General features: G+C 44.4%; 1 protein-coding gene across 1 annotated transcript in view; it reads left to right on the forward strand.

Moving 5' to 3' along the window:
* The window catches only part of LOC142471237 (uncharacterized), a 31,031-nt gene extending 23,131 nt beyond the window's left edge, over nt 1-7,900 (forward strand). Inside the window, exons 5-6 of the mRNA XM_075578042.1 lie at nt 5,725-5,832; nt 6,496-7,900. Coding sequence (XP_075434157.1) covers nt 5,725-5,832; nt 6,496-7,544 — 1,157 coding nt within the window. The 3' untranslated portion in view covers nt 7,545-7,900. The remainder of the gene's footprint in view (nt 1-5,724; nt 5,833-6,495) is intronic.
* Nucleotides 7,901-24,166: the final 16,266 nt, after the last annotated feature.

Genomic DNA, 24,166 nt, shown 5'->3' on the forward strand with positions numbered 1-24,166 from the left:
AATGCATTAAGTTTGTCCTAAGTAAGAACTTCTTTTGGTTCAACGAGGTTTTTTATTTGCAACTCTGTGGGACCGCCATGGGGAACAAATTTGCGCCCAGCTATGCTAATCTATTGATGGCCATGTGGGAGGACCAATATATATGGTCTTGGCCTGGGCTGGACGCAAATTTGGTCACATGGCGGAGGTATATAGATGATATTATCTTTGTATGGAAGGGTACTATGAAAGATCTAGATGTGTTCCTCTTATATCTGGATGACAATGAGTACTGCACCGACACACTTTATTCGAGCAAATACCCAGTATGTACCTGGCAGATACCTGGAATGCGCCGCTCCTCACCTCTGACAAGCCCCGTTGCGTTTGCCTTCCCAGCCTGGGTTCATGCCTGGCTGACGGGTGGCTGATTTGTTAAATGATAATGATTAGGATTTAATAGGCTGCAATGCTTCGCGTGTCTACCAGATGGCATAAATTCATGAATTGTAATGCAGTATATATATATATACTGTGCAGTATTGCAGCCAGCGGGAATAAAATGCTTCAATCCCTGCCTGGAAAATAACCCAATGCACTCGGGCAGAAAACAGTCACAAACCTCAATACACCCGGGTATACCCGAATTCGTGGGACTAGCCGAGCTCGAATAAAGTGTGTCGCCAGTGTACAATCTGAGATTCACATCTATGGTCAGTAGCACCTCTATCAACTTTCTGGACCTTTGCATTTATCTGGAAAATGGCCTCATTAAGACCAAAAACTATTTTAAAGAGGTGGACGCAAATAACTATATTTTACAATCAAGCTGCCACCTCAACAAGTGGATTGGAAACATCCCATATGGGCAGTACCGCAGAATAAAGCGTAATTGCACAGATAACCATGTCTTTGAGGAGCAATCCACAGTTTTAACAAAAAGGTTTAGAGAGAGAAACTACAAGAGGGATGTAATAGATAGAGCATTAGCTAGAACTAAGAGTACCCCAAGAGAATCCATGCTCACACCTGCCCCAAAATTAACTGTAGATATGGACACTATACAAGTGCCTTTTATCACACAATTCAATAAGGATGCCAGTAAGATTAATAGAATCCTGAATAACCACTGGCCGGTACTTAGAAATGATCCAATTTTGGGGGAACATTTGGCGGACAGAGTAAAAATGGTTTATAGGAGAGCACCTAATATTAAAAATTTCCTGTCCCCAAGTGCACTGAGAAATACAATAGCCAAAAAGCACACTTGGCTAGATCCCCCCAAAGGATTTTATGAATGTAAAATGTGCACGGCTTGCCAGCATAGCTCCAAAGAAGTATACAGTTTCAAATCTAATGTAACACAGAAATCTTATAAGATTAAACAGCATTTGAACTGTAGATCCAGTCATGTCATTTACCTTGCGGAATGTGAGTGTGGCTTACAATACATTGGGAAGACCATACGCCCGCTTAGAACACGTATATTAGAACATCTGGGTAATATAAAACGCAAACTCACAACCCACAGTGTTTCGAACCATTTTTTATTGACACATAGCTCCAATCCTGCCAGCTTCTCATTCAAAGCCATAGAGCAAGTTTTGCCCCATTGGAGGGGGGGCAATAGAGACTTAAATTTAATTAAGAGGGAATCATTCTGGATATTCGAGCTAAAAACCATTTCCCCCCAAGGTTTAAATCTTGAGTTCGATATAAAACCTTTTCTGTGAATGATTCTAACATGCCTGTCTTTTCTCCACTAGATAAACTACATCACCATGCCTGTTATCATATGACTAGCTCAGTTTATTTAGGGGTTAAATCATGTTGTAGCGGTTAATTTAATCTATTTTAATTATTTTAACTATTTTAACCTATTTGTGTATATCGTTAATTTTAAGTTTATTTAATAAAATCCTTTTGGAAGACCCATATATGTATGATATGAGTCTTATAATTTTTATGTCTGTTTAAACTCATATATGATTGATATGAGTTGTACAAATATTGCCTGTTTACACTTGTAATCCCTGCCCTAATTACTGATTTGGATTACCATACTTAATTGTCCACCAATGGGATCTGAGCATAGCGTATAAAATCCTCCCAAAGCATGTCAGCCATACACTCCTGAAGAAACCGCAATACGGAGAAACGCGTAGAGTGAGGCTGATGAGAAAAAACTCCCACAGGATCGGCGTCCCCCAGAGCAGATGACGTCACTTCCGGTTTCCGGTTAGGGTGAGACGCACCGGTGACACGCACGCCTGCCGAGGCAGAGGGGGGACAGAGAACAGCTCATTCATTGCTGAGATCCAACCTGTGTGATCTAAACGCTTGTTACCTTTTATAACCATGTGAGTGTATTGCACATATACTTACTTTTAAAGATATTTTGTACAGTCTGCACTATGTCCGTTTTATTATTCACTTAAGGTCTCCAGCACTTACCATTCCACTTACCTGTCTGACGGTCAAACGGGCTGCCACACATAAAGAAACCTTTATGGGAACGTTGCTCACTCTACACTTGTGAGTATCCAGCACACTGCACCTTGATATTAATCACATATCAATCACAATACTGCACCATCAGGGAATTTTCTTCTGTTTTTACATGACATTGCGCTTCCTGATGATCTTCACTTCTGCACCCCACAAGTATGCCTTGTTAATTTTTAAGCACCATGTGCCCTACTCGTTGTACTGCAACTGGGCCTTCAGAGTGAACTACGAAGGAAATCGCGTAAAAAAGGCGTTTCCTGACAATTTAAGAAAGACCATTCTGGAGGAATTGCGGCGCTTTTATCCAATTACAGATCCTGTAATGAAAGGCGATCGAGGCTGCATTAATGGCGTTTTGCGCCATGCAAGGCATCGGCCATGGAAGGACAATCTGGTGGGGTACGCATTTGAGTGAGTGTTCAACTGTTGAAAATGTTTGGTAAATGTTTTTTTCCAGTCCCCGAGGGCCGCAAACAGGCCCGGTTTTCAAGGTTGTCCTGAAAACCGGGCCTCTTTGCTGCCCTCGAGGACTGTAGTGGTGCAGGCCTGACTGACTGTTCTGCACACCATCCCACTGCAAATGTTTTGACTTGCCGTTCTTGTGTAAAGGAGATGTTGCGTTTTGTATATTTTATGAATAAACAATTTTTTTTAATAACATGTGACTGTAAACCATACTGACTGACTGTAAATGTTTTTACTTTCTGTAAATAAATGTTTTCACTAGCAGTAAACCATACACTTGTTGATGTTTTGAATTGTTGTGCACTTAATGATTTTACATTGTACAGTATTTGTAAATAAATATTTTTGTACTTACTCCACCAATAAAAGAACATGTTGATTTGTTTTAAATTGTTCCATTGGCTCCTTTGATACTGTAACAAATTAGTGTTTCTAGAATGTACTGTACACTACTGTCCAGGCATACTGTACTGTTTACTGTAGGCATGCTCAGTACAAGAGTATTAAAAAAAATAGAAGACACATACTGTACTGTACTGTTTGTACTGGTACTGTATAGAAGAAACATACTGTACTGTATGTACTGTAATACATGTAGAATAAATGCATACTTTTTATTTTTTCGGGTTTATTACACAGTATACTGTATATAAAAAAAGTATCGTATACTGTACGGTCGGAAAACATCAGCATACTGTTTCAGGTACAGTATTCTATCCTAATCAATAACAACGGTCACTAAACTGTAGACTCCGGTACGTGGGTTTTTAAATCCAATTCAGCAATGTGCAGGCATTGTTACGCAAAGCGATATTATCCATCGAAATCCCTCCATTAGCCGTTTTCTTTTCTGAGGAAAAACAAAAAGAAAAGTTTTACTGTAATGGTCAGTCAGTCCGCTAAAGAAGTTCCCAGCCAGTCCCACCAATAATTTTCTCGGGGCGGCGTCTCCTGTTCACATGCGCATGCGCCTACCGTCGATGTGATGACACGCATATGCGTTTCAAGAAGGTTCCAATGTGCATGCGCCTAGCATTCCACCAATTGTTCAGTATCTGCACTACAGTACTGTAGAAGCCGCTCAGCCAATGATATTGCTTACAGGAGAATCGCTTGACTTTTGAATCGCACTGATATTGATATTTTCAAAATAAAAAATAAATACGGCAACATTACTCACCATAGAATTTCCCATTCAGCTGGCGCCGGCGCCGGGCCACTGCCAGTCCAGTATTCTTGATCATTCACGTTGATAGTTGGCAGCGGGACTACTACACCAGTCAGCTGATGAGGCTGGAAATCGCTTAGGTACATGCAAGCTTTATCGAAACTGCACGCGAAATCCGGCTCAGGCTTGCTGGACAGACAGCAAGGGTTGTCAATGACGGTGGGACCGTTATTGGAAGCCGGTGCTGGTGCTGGGGAATTGCTTGGCAGCGACTGTCGTTTCTTTGTTGGTTTTAACACAACATTTTGCCTTTTGCCGTCTGCATGATCATAGATACAGGAAAAAGCCGGTGATACACACCAATACCCACCAATAAATTGTGGATCAATACGATAAAAACATGGATCGCTACATAACCTTTTCCTTATTGCACGCTTCCACACATGAGGAGCTGGCGAAAATTTGTAAAAGTCATAGTTTTCGATAAAATACTGATAAATTTGAACAACTGTTGCCATCTTATCATCTGTTGCTTTAATCGCGGCCCATATCAAATACGCGTAAATTCTGTCGGGTTTTTGGAAAACGGGCTGCACTTGAACACTCATGGCGGCGGGTCTCTGGAGAATAACAGAAACTGGTCTTTGTCTTTCTTTAATATGAAAAGCCTAAATTGATACATTATTGTAACCTTCCTTCCTTCAGTCTCAAGGCCAATTTACAATAGCACACTGTGGTATCTTTTTTAAACGAAACACCTGCAAGTCGACACATTACTGAAGCGCATGCGCATTACTATTCATGAATATCTGCCATCTGGTGGACACGCAAAGAATTGCAACCTATTACATCCGAACCATTCTCAATAAACGCATCAACCGCGTGTCAACCAAGCATGACCCGTGACTGAGAACGCAAAATGAATGCGGCATGCTCCCGGTGAAGTGCGTCGCATTCGAGAAAAAAGCCAGGAAAAAAGCGGCGATGTGTTAGAATAAAATGAGCCGCAGCAGTAAGTCATAACAATCTAACTAAGGTCTCATCTGGAAGATTTGTGCATGATTCTTTGCCTGATGCACCCTCCATGCTCAGTGTGCACTCTTTTCCTGAGTTTCTAAACGTCTCCGCACATCACAAGCATAAATCGAGGAATTCAGTAACTATTACGTCTGTGATGCACTGGATCCTACGCGTCCACTTGGGATGCCCGTATCAGCCCTACCTGGTCCTTGCCTCGCTTTTCACTGACTGCGTTCCAGGATACAAACACGTGCAGGAGCTTCAGGAAGAGAGGGGCTGACAACTCTTGGATTGAACTGCACTATCTGCAGTCCAGATGAGTCCTATTACAAAAGAAAATAACCTACAGCTACACTGTAGGACAGAAACAATACTGTCCTGCATTTAAGGGGAGGGCCTTATATACTAGTACCTGGAGAAGTATCCTGTCCGACTGCAACTAAAGGGGAGGAGCTATCCCATTTGGTACCTACTGCCATGTGGAGAACAGGAAAACACATTAAATAGAACATGTATTAAATATTTTCTATGAGAAAATTTCAATAAAATAAAAAAATGTAATCAGTATTGAATGTTTTGAACAGGGGAAGTTAAAGATGAAATTGTACCAAAGGCTGAGCAAATAGAGGAGCCGAGTGTGAAGAGTCACCTGGAAGCTCAGGAGATGGAAAGCCTTGAAGTTACCAGCACAGGTGAGTAGAACATGTGTGAAGAAAGTAGATCAGAGCCCATATTTCTCCTATGTGCAGAGAAAAAGGATTAAAGCTGAAATGTATGTGTAGAAATGTTCTCAAGGAAATTTTGTTGTGCGCTACTAGTTAAAGTAATTATGAAAAATTCCTTAGCATTCCGTATTTTAACCTTTAGAGTACTCTAATAATGTACCTGCTATGCCCAGGACCTCAGGATAGCAAATCATTATTAAAATGCTAGTTTTCTATGGGTTGATCAGAACCCCCTCTGCTTCTGTTTGTCACCCTGGGGGAGATCTCCGTACATGTGATTGCTACCAATGGGTATCGCGACCACATGAATTCCTGTGGTCCATCTTTAGGAGTATCACCTTTACCTTACAGGGTGGTGATATTATATAGCAGCATGGAGAGGAGTCTTTTTTTCTATTTGTTTTGTTTCCTTATTCAAGTTCTACATTTTCATTGTAATTATTACATTTAGAGAGAGAGCAGCCAATACATAAAGTGGCAGAGAATATATAACCAAATTCTAAAGTGTTACCACCAAAGGCCAATATCCCTCTCTGAGCCCTTGTTGTTAAATGATGCTCATAGGGAACTCAATGTTTGATTATACTGTTATGATACACTTCTTTACTCACTGTGCAAATCCTCCAACAGATGGATCCATGAGCAGGAATATGTTAGAAGTATTCCACACTGCAGCCTGTTCAACAGATAGGACAATGGAAGATATCAATTTGCCCACAGAGGGGAAGTCTCATAAATGCAATGAATGTGGGAGACACTTCACTCGCAAATATGATTTTGTTGTACATCAGAGAATACACACAGGAGAGAAGCCTCATAAATGCAATGAATGTGGGAAAAACTTCACTCGCAAATCGAATCTTGTTGAACATCTGAGAACGCACACTGGAGACAAGCCTCATAAATGCAATGAATGTGGGAAACCGTTTTCTTACAAATCTCGTCTTATTGAACATCAGAGTATGCACACAGGAGAGAAGCCTCATAAATGCAATGAATGTGGGAAACACTTCACTCGCAAATATGATTTTGTTGTACATCAGAGGATACACACAGGAGAGAAGCCTCATAAATGCAATGACTGTGAGAAACAGTTTACTTACAAATCTAGTCTGATTGAACATCTGAGAACGCACACTGGAGAGAAGCCTCACAAATGCAGTGAATGTGGGAAACAGTTTTCTTACAAATCTAGTTTTATTGCACATCTGAGAACGCACACAGGAGTGAAGCCTTATAAATGCAATGAATGTGGGAAACCCTTCACTCGCAAATCTGATTATGTTGTTCATCAGAGGATACACACAGGAGAGAAGCCTCATAAATGCCATGAATGTTGGAAACAGTTTACTTACAAATCTAGTCTTATTGTTCATCAGATAATGCACACGGGAGAGAAGCCTCATAAATGCAATGAATGTGGGAAACACTTCACTCGCAAATGTGATCTTGTTGTACATCAGAAAACATACACAGGAGAGAATTCTTATAAATGCAATGAATGTGGGAAACACTTTGCTTCCAAATGTAGTCTTATTGCACATCAGAAAACGCACACAGGAGAGAAGCCTCATAAATGCAATGAATGTGGGAAACACTTCACTCGCAAATCTAACCTTGTTATACATCAGAGAAAACACACAGGAGAGAAGCCTCATACGTGTAATGACTGTGGGTAAGGGTTTACTCACAAATATAGTCTTATTACACATCACAGATTACACACAGGAGAGAAGAAGCCCTAATAAATGGAATGAATGTAGCAAACATTTTGTTACCAAATCTTGTTATACATCAAAGAAACCACATGGGAAAAATGTCATACATTCAATGACTGTAGGAAACACCTCTAGTAAGTCCACTTCCGGGTTTCCTTGCTTTCATGTTCGGAAGCTCGATCAGAGGTTGATGGGAGAGATGCTGCTGGTCCACCCCGCTGGGGTAACCCTTTACATGCTATTTTAAAGCTTTCGTTTGGTAATTGCATCCTTTGTTGCTTTTTTATTTGTATCTAATTAAATAAGGTTTTACACTATTAGTGGCTTCTGTGTGCTCTTCTATCCCTTGTTCTACAGTGCCTATTCAGACTACAGGAGGTCTGGAAACACCTCTGTAGGAGATTGCACCAGCCCCTATTGTGGATTTTTACACTCTTGACTGACCGTGTTACATACTGGTTTTCCCTGTTCCATATTGACATTGCATTTGAGCTAGAAGGTTTGAGCGCTGCTTTAGGATACTGCAAAGAATATGTTTACCTTAAATGTGGGAAATACTTTGCTCCTAAATCTAATTTTACAGTATATCAGAGATACACAAAGGAAAGCCACTTTTTATTGCATCAAAATCCACACTGTACTGTATGTTTTCCCCAAATGTAGGAAATGCTCTCCTGAAAATTCAAGTCTTCTTACACACCAGACATTGGATAGAAATATTATAACATTACCACTCTGATTCCTGTGCAGAAAATCAAGCAGTGAGGCAGAAAGTAGTGATGTACCGAGTACCCGGAATTGAGGCAGAAAGGTTTCTTAGCAGCTAAAAGGTTGTATGAAATGGCTCTTTAAAATGAATAATGAAACCAGTAGGCAATCACCCGGGTGTAGCAGTTGCAAACTATGATATAAATAAGTATTTGACTGCATAGAGACAACACAAATATGGGGGTGGGGGGGCTCCAGATAATATTCAGCTTTACGATAGGGAATGCAAAAGCTGAGAAATCCAAAGTTGTGCTGTCGTTCCTCCAGCATCAAATGGTGCATGGTTGGAAGTAGGGAACGTCCACGCTAACAGCCAAAATAGAGCAATTCAATGGTCGTGGGAAGTGTGGGTCAGACACTGGAAATGTTCCGAATGAAAGAATAAACTCCAAAGGTGTTCAGCTGTAATGTAGGGGATTGAGTAAGCAATTACCTCCAGAGCTGATTGTTTCTTATCTCCCAGCCAGCAACAGGCATAGCAGTTCGAAATGTCCAAACCTCAAAGGCAGCTGTGGTCAGCAGTCAGCAAATTGAGTCAAGCAAACTTTGTGTGGAAGCTTACCATTGTGAAAGTTGTGAAAAAAAGATACACAAATCTGAGGATATATTGCAGAATGACAAATAAGTTTATTGCAGTGTACGGTGCACACGCAGAAGGGAGGTTCAAATTAAACACTTCCCCAACTATATGGTGGCATACAGGCCTTATTTATACACAAAATAATAAGCCCATGCCCCCTATACGAGGTTGCTTGTGCGTCACTACGTAAGCATATAAGATAAACAAAATATGAATATGAACACATTGAGTTAATAGCATTTCTATGGGATTCATATTAGAAATGAAATGACTCAGCAATAACACCTTATACAGGCCGGTGACCTTTTCTCTACATACGGGACTTCATGGGAACCTCCCTCGGAATGCGAGACGTGTGTTATCTATCTTTTATTTTCATAACATTGGCACTTTTCTCCCATCTTCAAGGTCTTGTGGCTTAGCTGAACAGCTTGTTCTCACTTAAAAATTGGAAGCAAAACAAAATCTCTTTCAAACCTTCATTCTCATTCCCTTTCAATCACACAAACCCAAAATGGATGACAATATGAGGCACCTAAGATGGATGCTGACTTAAAATGGCTGCTTAGATCCCAGTGCTGTTATGTCAGACCTCCCCCACTCCTTACATCATATTCTCACTTTGTCACTCCCTCCTTTTTTATTCTTAAAACATCGCTTTTGAGAATTAAGGTTATGATGTTAGTCCAGGTACACATAGACAGACTCGTATTGTATACTGGGGTGCTCCATCATCTGATACTGTTTGTATGTATACACCGGAGTGAAAGGGAGAGGGTGGTTCCCTCCTGCTGTCATAGTCTCGTAAGGCGCTTGTGGCCCCAACATGTCTTTTGGAGTTGAATAACTGATCGGCATCTTCTTTCTTCAAGGGACTGCTGTTTCTGGCATCTGCAAAGAGTGGCATCAGATTGGAGGAGGGGGTAGCACATTTGTGGATCATACCTCTGCAACACGTGGCACACACATATATGACAACAAGTAACACCCCCACACACACCAAAGCATTCAAAACTTTTGCTCCAAGTGATCCAAGCCAAACACCTAACCCCAAGGGGTGATATTCTGTCACTTCCCTTTGTAAGCCTTTTTTTTTTTTTAATCTCTTCTATTTCATCTAGTTCATGCTGCACATTGCTACACTGATCTTGAATGAAAACACAACATTGTTCCTTAATTATGACACATACCCCTCCTTTTGAAGCTAAAACATAGTCTAAAGCAATTCTGTTTTGTAAGGCCATAAGCCTAGTCTGAACCTGCTCTTGGTTTAATGATGAAATTAAAAACTGTAAAATAATTAAGGCCACATCCTTCCTGTAAATTGTTATCTGACTGAACATACATTTTTACACAGGTTTCATTGGTTGGTGGAGACACTTGACCCATAAATTGATTCTTGTTCCTAGTGTGTGATACACCCTTTAAAGAGGCTGGCTTAAAAAATGGGAAAATACAGAAATTATACACATAATACTAAAAACATTATTTTATGCAAGCAACCTTTCTTTGGGTATGCAGTTGCTAGATAAAGAAAATGGCATCTATCTCTATCATCATATATTTTCAGAATCATCACAACATCCTATTACTGAGAATTGAGGGGGTTGGTATCGGTGGAAGCGGATGCATGATCCTCACCCCTGCACGCATTGTATACATCATTCACTCAGAATATCAGAACAGACAATGTCTGCGATGGTCAAAATGGCTGACTTATGATCCTTTCCTTGTGGCTGACACACGCCCCTGGGTGACCCCCTCCTTTCGGTGGAGGTGCAACACACTTCTGGATCAAAGTTTTGCTGCACATGACACATACATAGAGAGTGATGAGTACTGCCAAAACACATACAAGAGCATTCACAAGCCACGCTTCCAGGAAACCAATCCTCCCATCAAGGCTCAATGGTACATACATCTTAAATTTCTAACTTAAACACACTCTAAAAATAAAAATATTGAGTCTTTGAACAAATGAAATGTTCTGATAAAACCAAGCCTCTGCCTGGTATCTTATTTTCCTCGTTGGTTAACGGTTAGAGTTTTGACTCGGCAAGACGTTAACTTGATGCGGCTGTGCTTTAGGTGACTTTGGTCTTTGGTGGAGCTGGAACGAGTTTAACGTGCTTTAGGTCCAGGAAAATAACTCTGCCACTTTAATTGCTGTATTGGTGGTTAGTATAGGCCTTTTCATCTGGGATGAAGAGCTTGCTTGCGTAGGAAATATTTGACTATTAACCCCATCTCGAGTAGGTGCACTTTCAACTTTGCCTAGAGAGACTCAAAAAATGTATTAGTTGCATACAATGATTGTGCGGTGTATTGGTGCATCACCACAAAGAGCTCAGGTAACATAACTTCCATATGCATGAATCCAAAATCCAGGAACATTATATGCAAATACAGTATGAATAAACCTCCCAGGGTGAAAATCAGGGACTTGGTGGTGCCCACATGGCTACCCCAAAAACTTCGTCTCCAATAAATGAATATTCACCCCTGGGGAAACAATGCAAATCAGTCCAGCAAAGGAAGGTAGAATATGATGGGCTATGCCCTTTACCTTCCTGATGTGGTTCCAGGTAAGTGGGTTCTTTGGCGTGCAGTCCTCTGAAGGGAAATCCAGGACAGTAGAAGTGAAGAGGAGCACAGCTCACAGCGTACCAGACGCAGGAAATAAGGGCAACTCCAGACGGGGATAAAATATAAATTAGCCTTTAATGGTCAGTAGAGGCACAAAAATAGGACCACGCACCTACGCGTTTCATCCCTCAGGACTTTCTCAAGGTGTAATGAGAGACACAATAGCAAACCATTTATCCACAAAGAATTTGCACCAAAACTCAGAACTCGTGACTTCATCCGCATGCGTCCCCGAAAACGGAGTCGCAGTATTACTGCGCGGCTCAATGCTGAGTCGCGCTCGTAACTGAGGAGATACACTGAGTGTGAGGATTGGCTATCGGGAGAAAAAAAAACAAATAAAGAAACTACACAAGAAATAGAAATTTATCCGTTTTTTTTTAAAAGAGATGTATCTATTTAAAGATAACTACTATACATATACAGATATATATTAACCAAAGGTAAGATAGAAATATCCCAGACTCATAACACAGTCATGGGTCATAGCAGAAATCGTCCCTCCCTAAGGGCAAAATTGTATATAATCTCAATCTACAGGAATCATGAAAAGTAGGAGGATTATATTGAAAAAAGCTTCAATTGAAAAAAGTTTAAATGACTAACACACCAGAGATATTATGTTAATGATACTAAATTAGCTGTAACAAAGAACAAGTATATTTGAACATCTGATAATACCAAATGAGAACAAGGGAAACACTCCAGACAAATATATGTAGAAAATGGCAAAAATAATTACAAGAAATGTGTAAGATCCCAGTCTATGTTCATTCCGTGAGGCACTCTGGTCTTTAAAGTAAAGATCCAGAATGCCTCACGGCGATCCAGCTGTAAGGTCCTGTTGCCACCTCTCGCCAGAGGTGCAACCATCTCAATTCCTTGAAAGGAAAAATTGACAGGGCCACCCTTAATACAGCTGGAAAAGTGTTTAGAAACCGGGTGACAGAGATCCCCATTTGATATAAGCCTGAAGTGCTCCATCATTCTGATTTTGAGACATCTGGTTGTTCGGCCCACATATTGACATCCACATCCACATGTAATTAAATAGATAACAAATGATGAATTACAATTAATAAACATCATAGTTTTATGTGTTGTTATATTCACAGTGGAAATGAAAGGGCTACATTGTTTCATTTTAGGGCAAATTTTGCACTTATTACATCTATATGACCCTCTAGGTAATTTCGATTGATTTTCAGTTGACGTTTTGAAGAGACTGGGTGAGAGAGTGTTCGCTACTGTCCTAGCTTTTTTTTAAAATCACTCTAGGACCTGTCGATATTATAGGTCTGAGAACAGGGTCTAATGACAAAATACACCAATGTTTTTTTAGGATTCGTTTAATCTGTTCTCCCTGATTACTAAAAGATGTGATGAACAGTGGACAATCATCTAGTACAGGTTTTTTAGGGGGCCGTTGGAGCAACCGTCTTCTATCCATAGAGGAGACTTCCTGTATCGTTTTCATTAGATCACTATGATCATAGCCTCGCTTAATAAAACGATCATACAGGTCTTTAACCTGAACATTAAATAACTAATCTGTAGAGCAATTGCGCCGAAGCCGTATCAGTTGGCCTTTCGGGATGCTTTTGATTAAGGCTTTGGGGTGGCAGCTGTTCGCACATAAAAAGGTGTTTCGTGAATTTGGTTTACGAAAAACATCAGTATTAATATTTAGTGCATTGTCGATACAGGCATACCCCGCATTAACGTACGCAATGGGACCGGAGCATGTATGTAAAGCGAAAATGTACTTAAAGTGAAGCACTACCTTTTTCCTACTTATCGATGCATGAACTGTATGGCAATTGTCATATACGTGCATAACTGATGTAAATAACACATGTGTAAAAGGCTCTATAGTCTCCCCACTTGCGCACAGCTTCGGTACAGGTATGGAGCCGGTATTGCTGTTCAGGACATGCTGACAGGCGCATGCGTGAGCTGCCATTTTCCTATTGAGCGATATGTACTTACTCGCGAGTGTACTTAAAGTGAGTATCCTTAAACCGGGGTATGCCTGTATATAAATATAAATATAAATAGTGTATATGGTGATAATTATACGTGTACGTGAAGTGAAGATTTAAATCATTGGTATTAAGTGTATTGATTAAAGATAACCGCCGGTAAAATAAAATGTGCTCCCTATAAATGTTCATATCTCCAAACACGTGGAATGACTCCCACCACCCCATGAAGAGATTGGCGTATGAGGGAGCAAAGCTCGTCCCCATGGCCGTTCCACGCGTTTGGAGATAATGAACCCCAAACAAAAAATAATTGTGAGTGAAAAGAAACCAGACTGAGTCCAAAATAAAAGCGACTTGTGCAGGTGATAAATCAGACCGACTCAAAAAATGCCAAACAGCTGCCACCCCTTGAGAATGAGATATCACAGTATAGAGCGAGGTAACGTCCAGGGTAACCCATAGACAGTTCTTTTTCCAGGTAATACATTCAATTTGTTTAGGAAGATCTCCACTATCCAAGATATAAAAAGGTAATAATTGTACTAATGGCTGCAGGAAACAATCCACGTACCGTGAGACACCATCTCCCAAAGAGTCAATGCTGGAAATAATAGGTCTCCCAGGAGGGGAGACTAACGATTTATGAACCTTTGGGAGATGGTGAAACACGGCCGTAGTAGGAGTGGAATTATACAGAAATTCCACATCATTATCATTAAGGATACCCAACATAGAACCCTCATCAAGGAGGTTTCTCAATTCGGCAAGAAATTTAGGGGTAGGGTCTGATTGCAGTACAGCATAGGAACAAGCATCACAAAGTTGGCGTAAAGCCTCCCTGTGATAGTCATCCCTATGCTGCACTACAATCGCCCCCCCCCCCCTTTATCAGCATTTTTGATAACAAGCGATGTATTAGCTTTAAGATCATTAAGTGCTTTACGTTCACCCATAGTTAAATTATTGCCAAAATGAGTATGTGTGGGAGAATCAAAAGTGAAAACCTTGTGTAAAAGAATTAAGTCTCGTTCAACGTCGACTAAAATTTGCCTTTAATGAAGGAGGGGAAGAAATGGGATCTTCTCTTCAGGCCCGATTCTCTCCTACCTAAAAAGGTAACAGGATCGTGCTCATCCAAGTCAAACCCACCCAATTCCTCCATGTCTTGAATGGTACATAATTCTCTAAAAGAAAACATATTAGATACCTCATTCAAAGAATCAACACTCCTATCAACTGTAGCTGTACCATGACTAGAAGCAAATGTGTCTTTACTACCCAAAAATTTTTTAAGGGTGCATTTTCTAACAAATTTATGTAGATCCACTACTGTATTGAAAATATGATAATCAGAATCGGGCAAATTTGAGCCCTTTGTTAAGCAAAGAAACTTCCTCTAATGTAAGCTCAATTTTTGAGATGTTAATAACCCCATCATTATTGGAAAGTTCTTTATTCAAGAGTTCATCTTTCTTTTCTTTGTGGATCCCTTGCTTCGATATTTTGTTGCCCCTTCTGGTCGCCTTTTGTTTTTTGATGAGTGATTTCCCATAGATTCTGAATAATGTCCATCACGTGACCTATTATCTCTATCAGTGACCTATTATCTCTATCAGAAAAGCGTGTCATTTAGGGGAGGGGGAGTGTGTCATATTGAGGGGAGGGGGAGAGTGTCATATTGAGGGGAGGGGGAGAGTGTCATATTGAGGGGAGGGAGAGAGAGTGTCATATTGAGGGGAGGGGGAGAGAGTGCCATATTGAGGGGAGGGGAAGAGTGTCATATTGAGGGGAGGGGGAGAGTGTGTCATATTGAGGGGAGGGGGAGAGTGTCATATTGAGGGGAGGGGGAGAGAGTCATATTGAGGGGAGGGGGAGAGGGTGTGATTTAGGGGAGGGGGAGAGTGTGTCATATTGAGGGGAGGTGGAGAGAGTGTCATATTGAGGGGAGGGGGAGAGTGTCATTGAGAGGAGGGGGAGAGGGTGTTATTTAGGGGAGTGGGAGAGAGTGTTATATTGAGGGAAGAGAGACATGGGGGGGATGCTGACATGGAATGGGCTGGGGGGATGTGGAGGGGGTATTGTGTTTTTGATGTGGAGGGTGGTATTGTGTGGGTGAGGGGGAGAGATGGGGGTATGAGAGATTGATGGGGAGTATCATAAAGGTTGATAGTGAGGGGTTCTGGGGGAGATGAGGATGATGATGATGGAGAGGTGCTGGAGGAGAGATGATGATGATGATGATGATGATGATTTAACCCGTGCGGCCCAAATTTTTTTTCCTTGGAGCAGTTCGGCCCTTCTCACTTTACGAGTTGGGCAGGCCTGCACTACAGTGTTCTAACTGACTCCTGGACTAAGGTGACTGACCAGAGGGCAGTAGTGCTGGCAGCCTGGTTCCCAGATAGTGGACCAACATTTCGATGTCTGCAGCGGATCCTTGCCCTGTTGAACTTGGACTATGGAGGCAAGGGGTCCAACCATGCTGGAGGACTTAACCAGCCAGATGGACTCCGTTTCTTCCCGGCAACCTCAATTTTTTCAGGCTCAGCAAGCCACCTGATGATGGTGACTGTCCTGGCGCCTTCATAATTGAGGGGGGAGGTGTCGCGGTCGGCGTAGCCGGCCTTCCTTAATAAAGGTGGAGCCCGGCTGGCTGCCCCTGAAATCATATGGTATGGGCTGAGAGTGTCAGCTCTTGGGTCTAATATTGTACCTTACTGTGTTGCCTGTAATTTTGTTCCTCTGTTATACTTTCCCCCATAGGGTTATAAACTAGGAACTGTGTATTTGGGGTTAAATGTGTAAGCCCAGTGAGCTAGGTAATGCAGTGTCTGTGTATTCCCTTTGCCTCATGGGCCTGCAACTGCCTGTGTCAGCTTGGAAGTGGATTGCCTTGTATGGGTGGCCTCTTATGAGAAATAGCTGCAGGGCAAGGGGGGGGGGGGGGATATTTTAACCTGTCTTGCCTGCCAGCAAGGTATTCTTAGCTTGTGTCTTAGAGAAGAGAAGATTTTACAACCCCACATGATAGGTGCAGATGGGAGAATGCAAGCTCGTGTCTAAATATTGTTTCTCTGTGTTTTAAAACTGCAATACATTGTGTTTGTCCTGTGATTTAAACCCAGGTTGGTGACAAAAGGCAGTCTGAATTAGCATGTGAATTACATGTGGATTAGCATTTCAATGCCCCAGCTCAGATAGGGTTTCCAAGTCCAAATCTCCCCAATTTATTTCCCTTATAAGTGTAACGGGTGTTCGTGTCTGGTCTGACCCACCCAATCTCACATTGGCCCCCGTGGTCTATCCAGCCCCATTACATGTCTGTGTCTGATGGTGCACCTGTAGGCAACAGGACTCCTGAGTCTCCCGCATGATGGTATTCGGGGATGTCAAGCCAGACAGGTATCTGAGGTAGTGGGTGCGAGTCCTACTTACATCACGTGCAGCGCCTCCACCTCATCAGGATCTATGCGTATGCAGGTAGATGGTCCTGATGAGGAACTCCTTCTTGGTGGTGAGGGCCCCTGGAGAGTAATTGCAGACTCACACCATGTGGTTCTTGTTGAACAAGCCATCTTTATTGTGCGTGGTGTTAAGGGCCAGCTGCCCCTCACAGTCATTGTCTCAGCCGCACATTTCTCCGTGATCCCCTTTAAAAGGTACGCCCTCGAAATGGAGTGGGATTCCCTCTCCCCGCAGGGAGATCACCCCTGTGCCAGGTCCCTGGACACAGTTGGCCTTCTCTGGCTGGAGATAGATTGGTGCCACTAGTTACTGCACTAGTGGGCACCTTGAACTTGCTGCTTCACCTTCACCTTGTAACATCAACCCGCAGCAACCACACACACTAACTTTAGGCAGTGCAGTGCCTTATATACCTCAGGAAGCAGGCACCTCTCTGATGTCACTAACTAGGGACTCAGAGCATGTAGCCACTCCCATCCATACATAGGGCACCTCACCAGGGTGTGAGGGCAAACCTCCATGATTACTGCTGGCATTCCTGTAACTTACCAGGTTTTACTGCCAGCAGGAGAGATGACTGTAGACATTGTTATGCATGGTTACATACTCCCCCTGGTGAATCCCCACCGTCCCGGCTGGGACCTAAATTTGGTGTACCTTTCTTCAGGAAACACTGCAAAAGGAACACACATCAAAAGTCATAACAATGCTTTTCATAATTAGTTAGATAACAGTGCACACTGACCAGCAGGGGCGCTCAAGATTTCTTTTCACAGACCTCATTTGCTTTCTCCCTAATAATAGTGACGAGGATCTGGCTTCTTCACTTCTCTGCCCGCCATGTCGGTCACTGTTACGCTATACTCCCTGGGCAAGCCACGTTCCCCTCTATACACCACCTTATGCATATAGATGCTGCGCCCAATACTCCAGACTCGCATTAACTGGGATATACGTTCCTCTGCTTGGGGGCCCTTAATGGCACCTCCCTTGGTAACCATGTAGTACTCAATATCTTCCCTGAGCCACCCATCCCGGCGGTCCTCTATCTCCTGCATGAGGGGTTCAGGAACATATGGGTATTCTAGCCCATGGGTACGTTTATATTTAGCTAAAATGGCCCGTTCTGCTCGGCAGGCCCTTGTCAGCTGAGCACTGCCCGCTCTCCCCGGCAACACCCATGACAGGGGTTCATCGGGAGCCACCGGATCATCCAACCCATCCGGACCCAGGGGTTCTATTAATCCTCGCCCAATTTTATACCACCTCTCCTGAATCTCCCTTAGGTGATCCTTCTCCATAAACTCCCCTTTAGCCCACCAATGATCTACCACCCCATCCCGATCTATGATGAACCGGGTCCTATCAATCCAGGGCACATATCCCTCAAATAAGGGGGCCCACCATCGGGTTTCCCCGACTTCCTCTAGCGATTACTCCTCTAGATCTCCTTCTTCTGGTACACCCCTGGAAGATATGCCCGACGTACACTCGGACGGTGCTTGATTGTCCGAACCCTTTTTCTGGCTTCCAATAGTAATGCTCACATTACTGGGACAGTCACTGGATACCGACACCTGTCGTGTAATCCTCCCCCCTCCCACTGACCCATCATCAGAGGTCCCATAGTCCAGGCTCCCAGTCCGTTCATCAGAAGTTACCCGGGAATCCCCTAACATCCCTAAACTAGAGGATGACCCAAAAGTGAAAGTGAATGGGGCTGGGACTTTAACTAGGGCCTGGGGTCTAGCTAGGACTGGGGTTTGGGGATAGGGCCGCACCGTCGGTATCCGCGGGGCTAGGACCCGCTCTTCTCCGCTACCTGGTCCGTTTCCGCCGCAGGGACTCTCCGTCTCTCCGGTCTCATGACTCCTCGATCGCTGTGTCGATCGCCCGCTCCTCTTGGACTTGGGCGTCCGACCTCCACTGCTCGAGCGACGGGGCGCAATCATCTCCCACTCTGCTCCGCTCGGTCCACCGGACGTGATGTCTGGACACTCACGTGTCTCGCCGCCATCTTGGGTTGGGTCCCCAAGCGGGACCTCTTCCTCCACCACGATATCCGGCAACGCCTTTTTCCGTCGTGGCACCGCCTGGGCTTGGCTCTTTCCTTCCTCCGCCACTGCCACCATTGGGAGCCTGGGACAAGCATGGACTCTGCTTACCACTCCGGGGCATTGGAGTGGACCTGCCACCATCGGATCCGCTGGTCACCACGGCCGTGGGACTTTGCCGTGGTATGGGCGACACTCGGCTCCGTTCCTCGCCGACACAGGTAAGTGTCCCTCTTTTAATAGTACTGCTGCTGTGGTACGTCGGCGGTCGGGTCGTAACGGCAATAATGCTGAGGGACTCCTCATCCGAGGACTCCAATTTTGCATTTGGGCGGGGCATTCCGCCTGGTGATTTGCGGCGCGGCCCCCTCTTATCACCGCGTTGGTGACCGGTTTTCTCAGTCGGCTCTGTTTTGATGACCGGAGCTGGTACCTGTTCACAGGGACTCGTAGCCTCCCTCCAGAGCGCACCAGGAAGTTCTGCCGCCAGCATAGCGGCATCTTCCGCAGCCTCTGCTGCCTGAATCAGCACAAATGTTGGCATGGGCCATAAATATTGTAGGCCACATTGGGTGCATCGTGCAGTAGAGCTCACCGCTCCGCCCAGCAGTCGACACTGCAGGCATAGGCATGCTACTGTCTCTACGCCCTCTACTCGGAGGATCAGGAAGCCTCCTGGAGCCGAGTAGGGATGAGTGGTTATCAAAGGCCCTTGTTCTTGTTTGCAAGCCATAGTCACTAATGGAGGTGCTCGCACTAGTGGTCTGTACGGCTTGCTGGTTCCTCGCAACTGAAGGGCATGGGCTGGGTTGCCAACCCTTCCTCCAGCTTTCTCCATCCGCATCCGCCAAGACAGGAAACCACACCCCCTGGTTGAAACTTGGGGGATGTCCTGTAGACTTGTAGGGTGGCCCAGCACAGGGGCGGAACTAGTCACAGTCCATGTGGGCGCGGCTCCAGCTTTCGCACCATACAGGGCGGGGTCTCTCCGTTGGCGCCACTCCTGGCCAACTTTCTGCAAATTGAGCATTTGCAATATTCTCTGCAACTGGCCAACGCGGTTTCCCAGGGACGCAGGAACCGCCATCTTGGATTGCACTGTCAATCGGATTCATTGTTGAGGTAGCGTTCGATTGTTTGTATGTTGAATGACAAGCAAGTCCATTACGTGCCTCCCATTTCACAATACTGTCCCCTTCACTATCCTCAGTGTCAGTACCCCAAGGTCCCAAGCAGGCCATACACGGCACCACCACTGTTTTCACGCCATTCCACAACAGGCTCACAAAAGTCTCCTCTGTAGCTGGCTCCTCTTCCTCACACATCATAACATATTCTTTCTCTCCTTCGGCCTCCGTCAGCCATTTTTGAGCTTCCGCACTGCGCGGATTCTCCATTCTGTCAGTCGCCATTCGAATACTGTGTCTTGAATTATTGTACATGGAGCTCCACTCTGTGGGGCAGCTGCCACACCGATACAATAAAAATGCCTTGTGCACCACCTTGTGTACCTAATGTAGATCTGACTCGTGTTTGCACTACCTCAGGCTAGGCTCACTCTTACTGTGTCTGCTGTATCTCCTTCCTCCCAGTCTGTGCTCCCTGCGGTGAGTGGTCTGGAATGGACTAGAGTACTCTGGTTCATCCATGCAGTACTAGGGCATCTACCTACTGTTGGCTAGTCTAGCGCAGACCCTCTCCAGGATTCCTGCTCTAAGTTACCAGTTTATCCCTTTAGACGTCCTACCACTAGCACTACCTCAAGGTTTCGGTGACAGCTATAGCCCGGCTCCAGACCCAACTAACTCCTTGCAGGATTCCAGGGCGTCTGTGCGGTCCGCGTCGCATGCAGCAACCCTGACTACCCCTGGGTCCCTTCCATGCAGCACAAAGTGGCAGCAGACACTCTTCCCATTCCTGGTGAGCCTAGAAAAAGCTTGTCCTGTTGACAGGTATCTCAGCAGCGCCTCCAACTGTAACGGGTGTTCGTGTCTGGTCTGACCCACCCAATCTCACATTGGCCCCTGTGGTCTATCCAGCCCCATTACATGTCTGTGCCTGATGGTGCACCAGTAGGCAACAGGACTCCTGAGTCTCCCGCATGATGGAATTCGGGGATGTCAAGCCAGACAGGTATCTGAGGTAGTGGGTGCGAGTCCTACTTACATCACGTGCAGCGCCTCCACCTCATCAGGATATATGCGTATGCAGGTAGATGGTCCTGATGAGGAACTCCTTCTTGGTGGTGAGGACCCCTGGAGAGTAATTGCAGACACACCATTTTTATTGTGCGTGGTGATAAGGGCCAGCTGCCCCTCACAGTCATTGTCTCAGCCGCACATTTCTCCGTGATCCCCTTTAAAAGGTACGCCGTCCCAATGGAGTGGGATTCCCTCTCCCCGCAGGGAGACCACCCCTGTGCCAGGTCCCTGGACACAGTTGGCCTTCTCTGGCTGGATATAGAATGGTGCCACTAGTTACTGCACTAGTGGGCACCTTGAACTTGCTGCTTCACCTTCACCTTGTAACATCAACCCACAGCAACCACACACACTAACTTTAGGCAGTGCAGTGCCTTATATACTTCAGGAAGCAGGCACCTCTCTGATGTCACTAACTAGGGACTCAGAGCATGTAGCCACTCCCATCCATACATAGGGCACCTCACCAGGGTGTGAGGGCAAATCTCCATGATTACTGCTGGCATTACTGTAACTTACCAGGTTTTACTGCCAGCAGGAGAGATGACTGTAGACATTGTTATGCATGGCTACATAAGTATAAGGTTCTCCAAAGTATATTCTGTAAGGAAATGTACTTTATATTGTGTTTTAATGTTTACTACTGTATAAGGTTCTATACAGAAAGCACAGGCATGTGGAAGATGCTAGCTAGTTTGCATAGATTCCATAGTTCAGAGAGGGGGGAAAACCATTTGGTGAGCAGGATGTTCAGATTAGGAAGTGTTTTAAGTAGACACAGCGGAGCCAGGGAAAAACGGCTCTGGATGTCAAAACTGATAAGCAAGGTTTCTATTGGCAAGTTTTGAATTTATCCCTCCTATCAGGGAATGCGTAATTTCAATCCCTGCTTTAATTGGCTATTACACTCCTCAATTATTTAGATAGGAATTCAGCCTATATAAGAGCGTACAGTTAAAGCACCTCTCTCTTTTTCCTGTTGGAGATCTGAAGACAAGCAGCTGCTGGCAGGCCTCTCAAATTTGCTTCTGTGAAAAAGCTATTCACACATGGAAGCATTGGGAGGCCTAGCCAGCAGGCTGGATTTCGGTCCAGGAGCCCAGAACCAGGGTCCTATCAAGGTAAGCCTTTGCTGAACAGGTGCCTTGCAACTAGGAAAGGGTAGATCTCTTCCCCAGACCCCCATAAGTGTATATATTCTCTGTTTCTTGTATTTCTGTGTGTTTCCGAGGTCTTATCCGAATAAACCGCAATATATTTACTGCCTGTTTTGCCTTGTGACTGATCCCTTAAATATAAAGGTGTATTTGGCCTGCGCTCCCGTCACAGGGATTACATGTATTTTTATTCCCCTGACTCAGGGCAACATGTGTTCTCTTTGCTGGATGTATATATGGTTCCATTTATCGGTGTTTGTCCCTTTCCAGTGTATGCACCAACCACATACACTGGGATCAGGTCGAGACAGAAAGGGTTAATTGCATTTACATGTTTATGGCCCTTTGTTCCCTTTCCCGCCTTTTCAGTCTCCTTTTTGCAGTATCTCCATAGGTCGCCATTGGAGCCCCATGTAATCCTATGGAGATTCCACAGATTTGGGCCCGATACCTGAGAAGACCTGCAGGTGGCACCCAAGAGAAGGAGCAGAGCTTCCCCATTGAAAGTGAATGGAGTAATGTCTTTCAATGGGGATTCCTCGAGTCTGACCTCCAGGAACGACCTGGCAGTCAGCCAGGCCGCAGAACCGCAAAAGCGGATACAATATCTATGAAAGAGCTTAATCTCTTAATTGGCGTGGGAACTAGGCTTCGGTCAAGTTTACCACCAATTAGCGTGTGAAACTTTTGTTCTAGGGCGACCAGAAATAAACTTCTTTTTGCCTCTAGCCCATAGAAACCCCCTCCCTCGACCCCAATCGCACTTGCCACGGGGGTTGTGCCATTGTCCGCAATGGCAGAGAAAGCCACGTGGCTTTCGAACACTAAGTGCAAAACTGTAAAAACCTGAAGTCCATAACTCCGGTTCTGTATGGACTAGAGAGCTGGAATTTTGACACCATGTAGTCCTCATTCCGGCATGACTGCATGGCAAATTACGACCCACTCTGAGCAACAGAACGGAGGCAGGTTAATTGTTTAATGTGGGGTTTTTCCATTGACTTCAATGGCAGAGAAATGCCACTTCTGCAAAAGGTACATTTAAAGTCTTTTATTGTAACTCCGGTTCGGTGGGTCATAGCAAGCTGAAACTTGGCCACCATGGAAAGTCCCTACCGGCCTGAGGGTCTGGTAATTTCCAGCCCACTCGGCCTAACCAAACGGATTATTTTAATATGTTTGTGTGTTAAGAAATATACTGTATTTTGGGTCTGGCATAAAAGCCCGCGAAGGATACTGGCTCTGCAGTATGTTAATGTTCAGGGGGCGACCATATGTCTCCACCAGGCCCCCTGATCAAAGGCTCCCCCACCCTGATTGTATATGGTAGGGCGGAGAAGAGCAGGACTTGAGTGGTTCTATAGGTGTTATAAATCACACTTGCAGACAAAGGTTCTCATGTCCAGATCCTATTCTGGCAGACTCAGAGGCGCCGCTTCTTTAGTGTGGGGTTAAGAAAATGAGACCCCAAGCCAGAGACTGTGCGCATGGGCCAGCAACCTGGGGGCATGTACCAAAATGCTTCCCACGTTAGCTGGCAAAAGGTCATTGGTGCAGGTAATTGTTAACCAATACCTGGCACCCAATGTTAGGGTATTGGGCTTAAATCCCATATAAACGAGTGTAAGCCCTATGCCCAGGGTCTTCGTTACTACATCTGAATGATACCTGATGCCTGATGAATTGCTAATCCAGTCCTGATTACTTCATTGACCCCTTCCCACGTA

The sequence above is a fragment of the Ascaphus truei genome, chromosome 20 (assembly GCF_040206685.1).
Source record: "Ascaphus truei isolate aAscTru1 chromosome 20, aAscTru1.hap1, whole genome shotgun sequence".
Taxonomy (NCBI): Eukaryota; Metazoa; Chordata; class Amphibia; order Anura; family Ascaphidae; genus Ascaphus; species Ascaphus truei.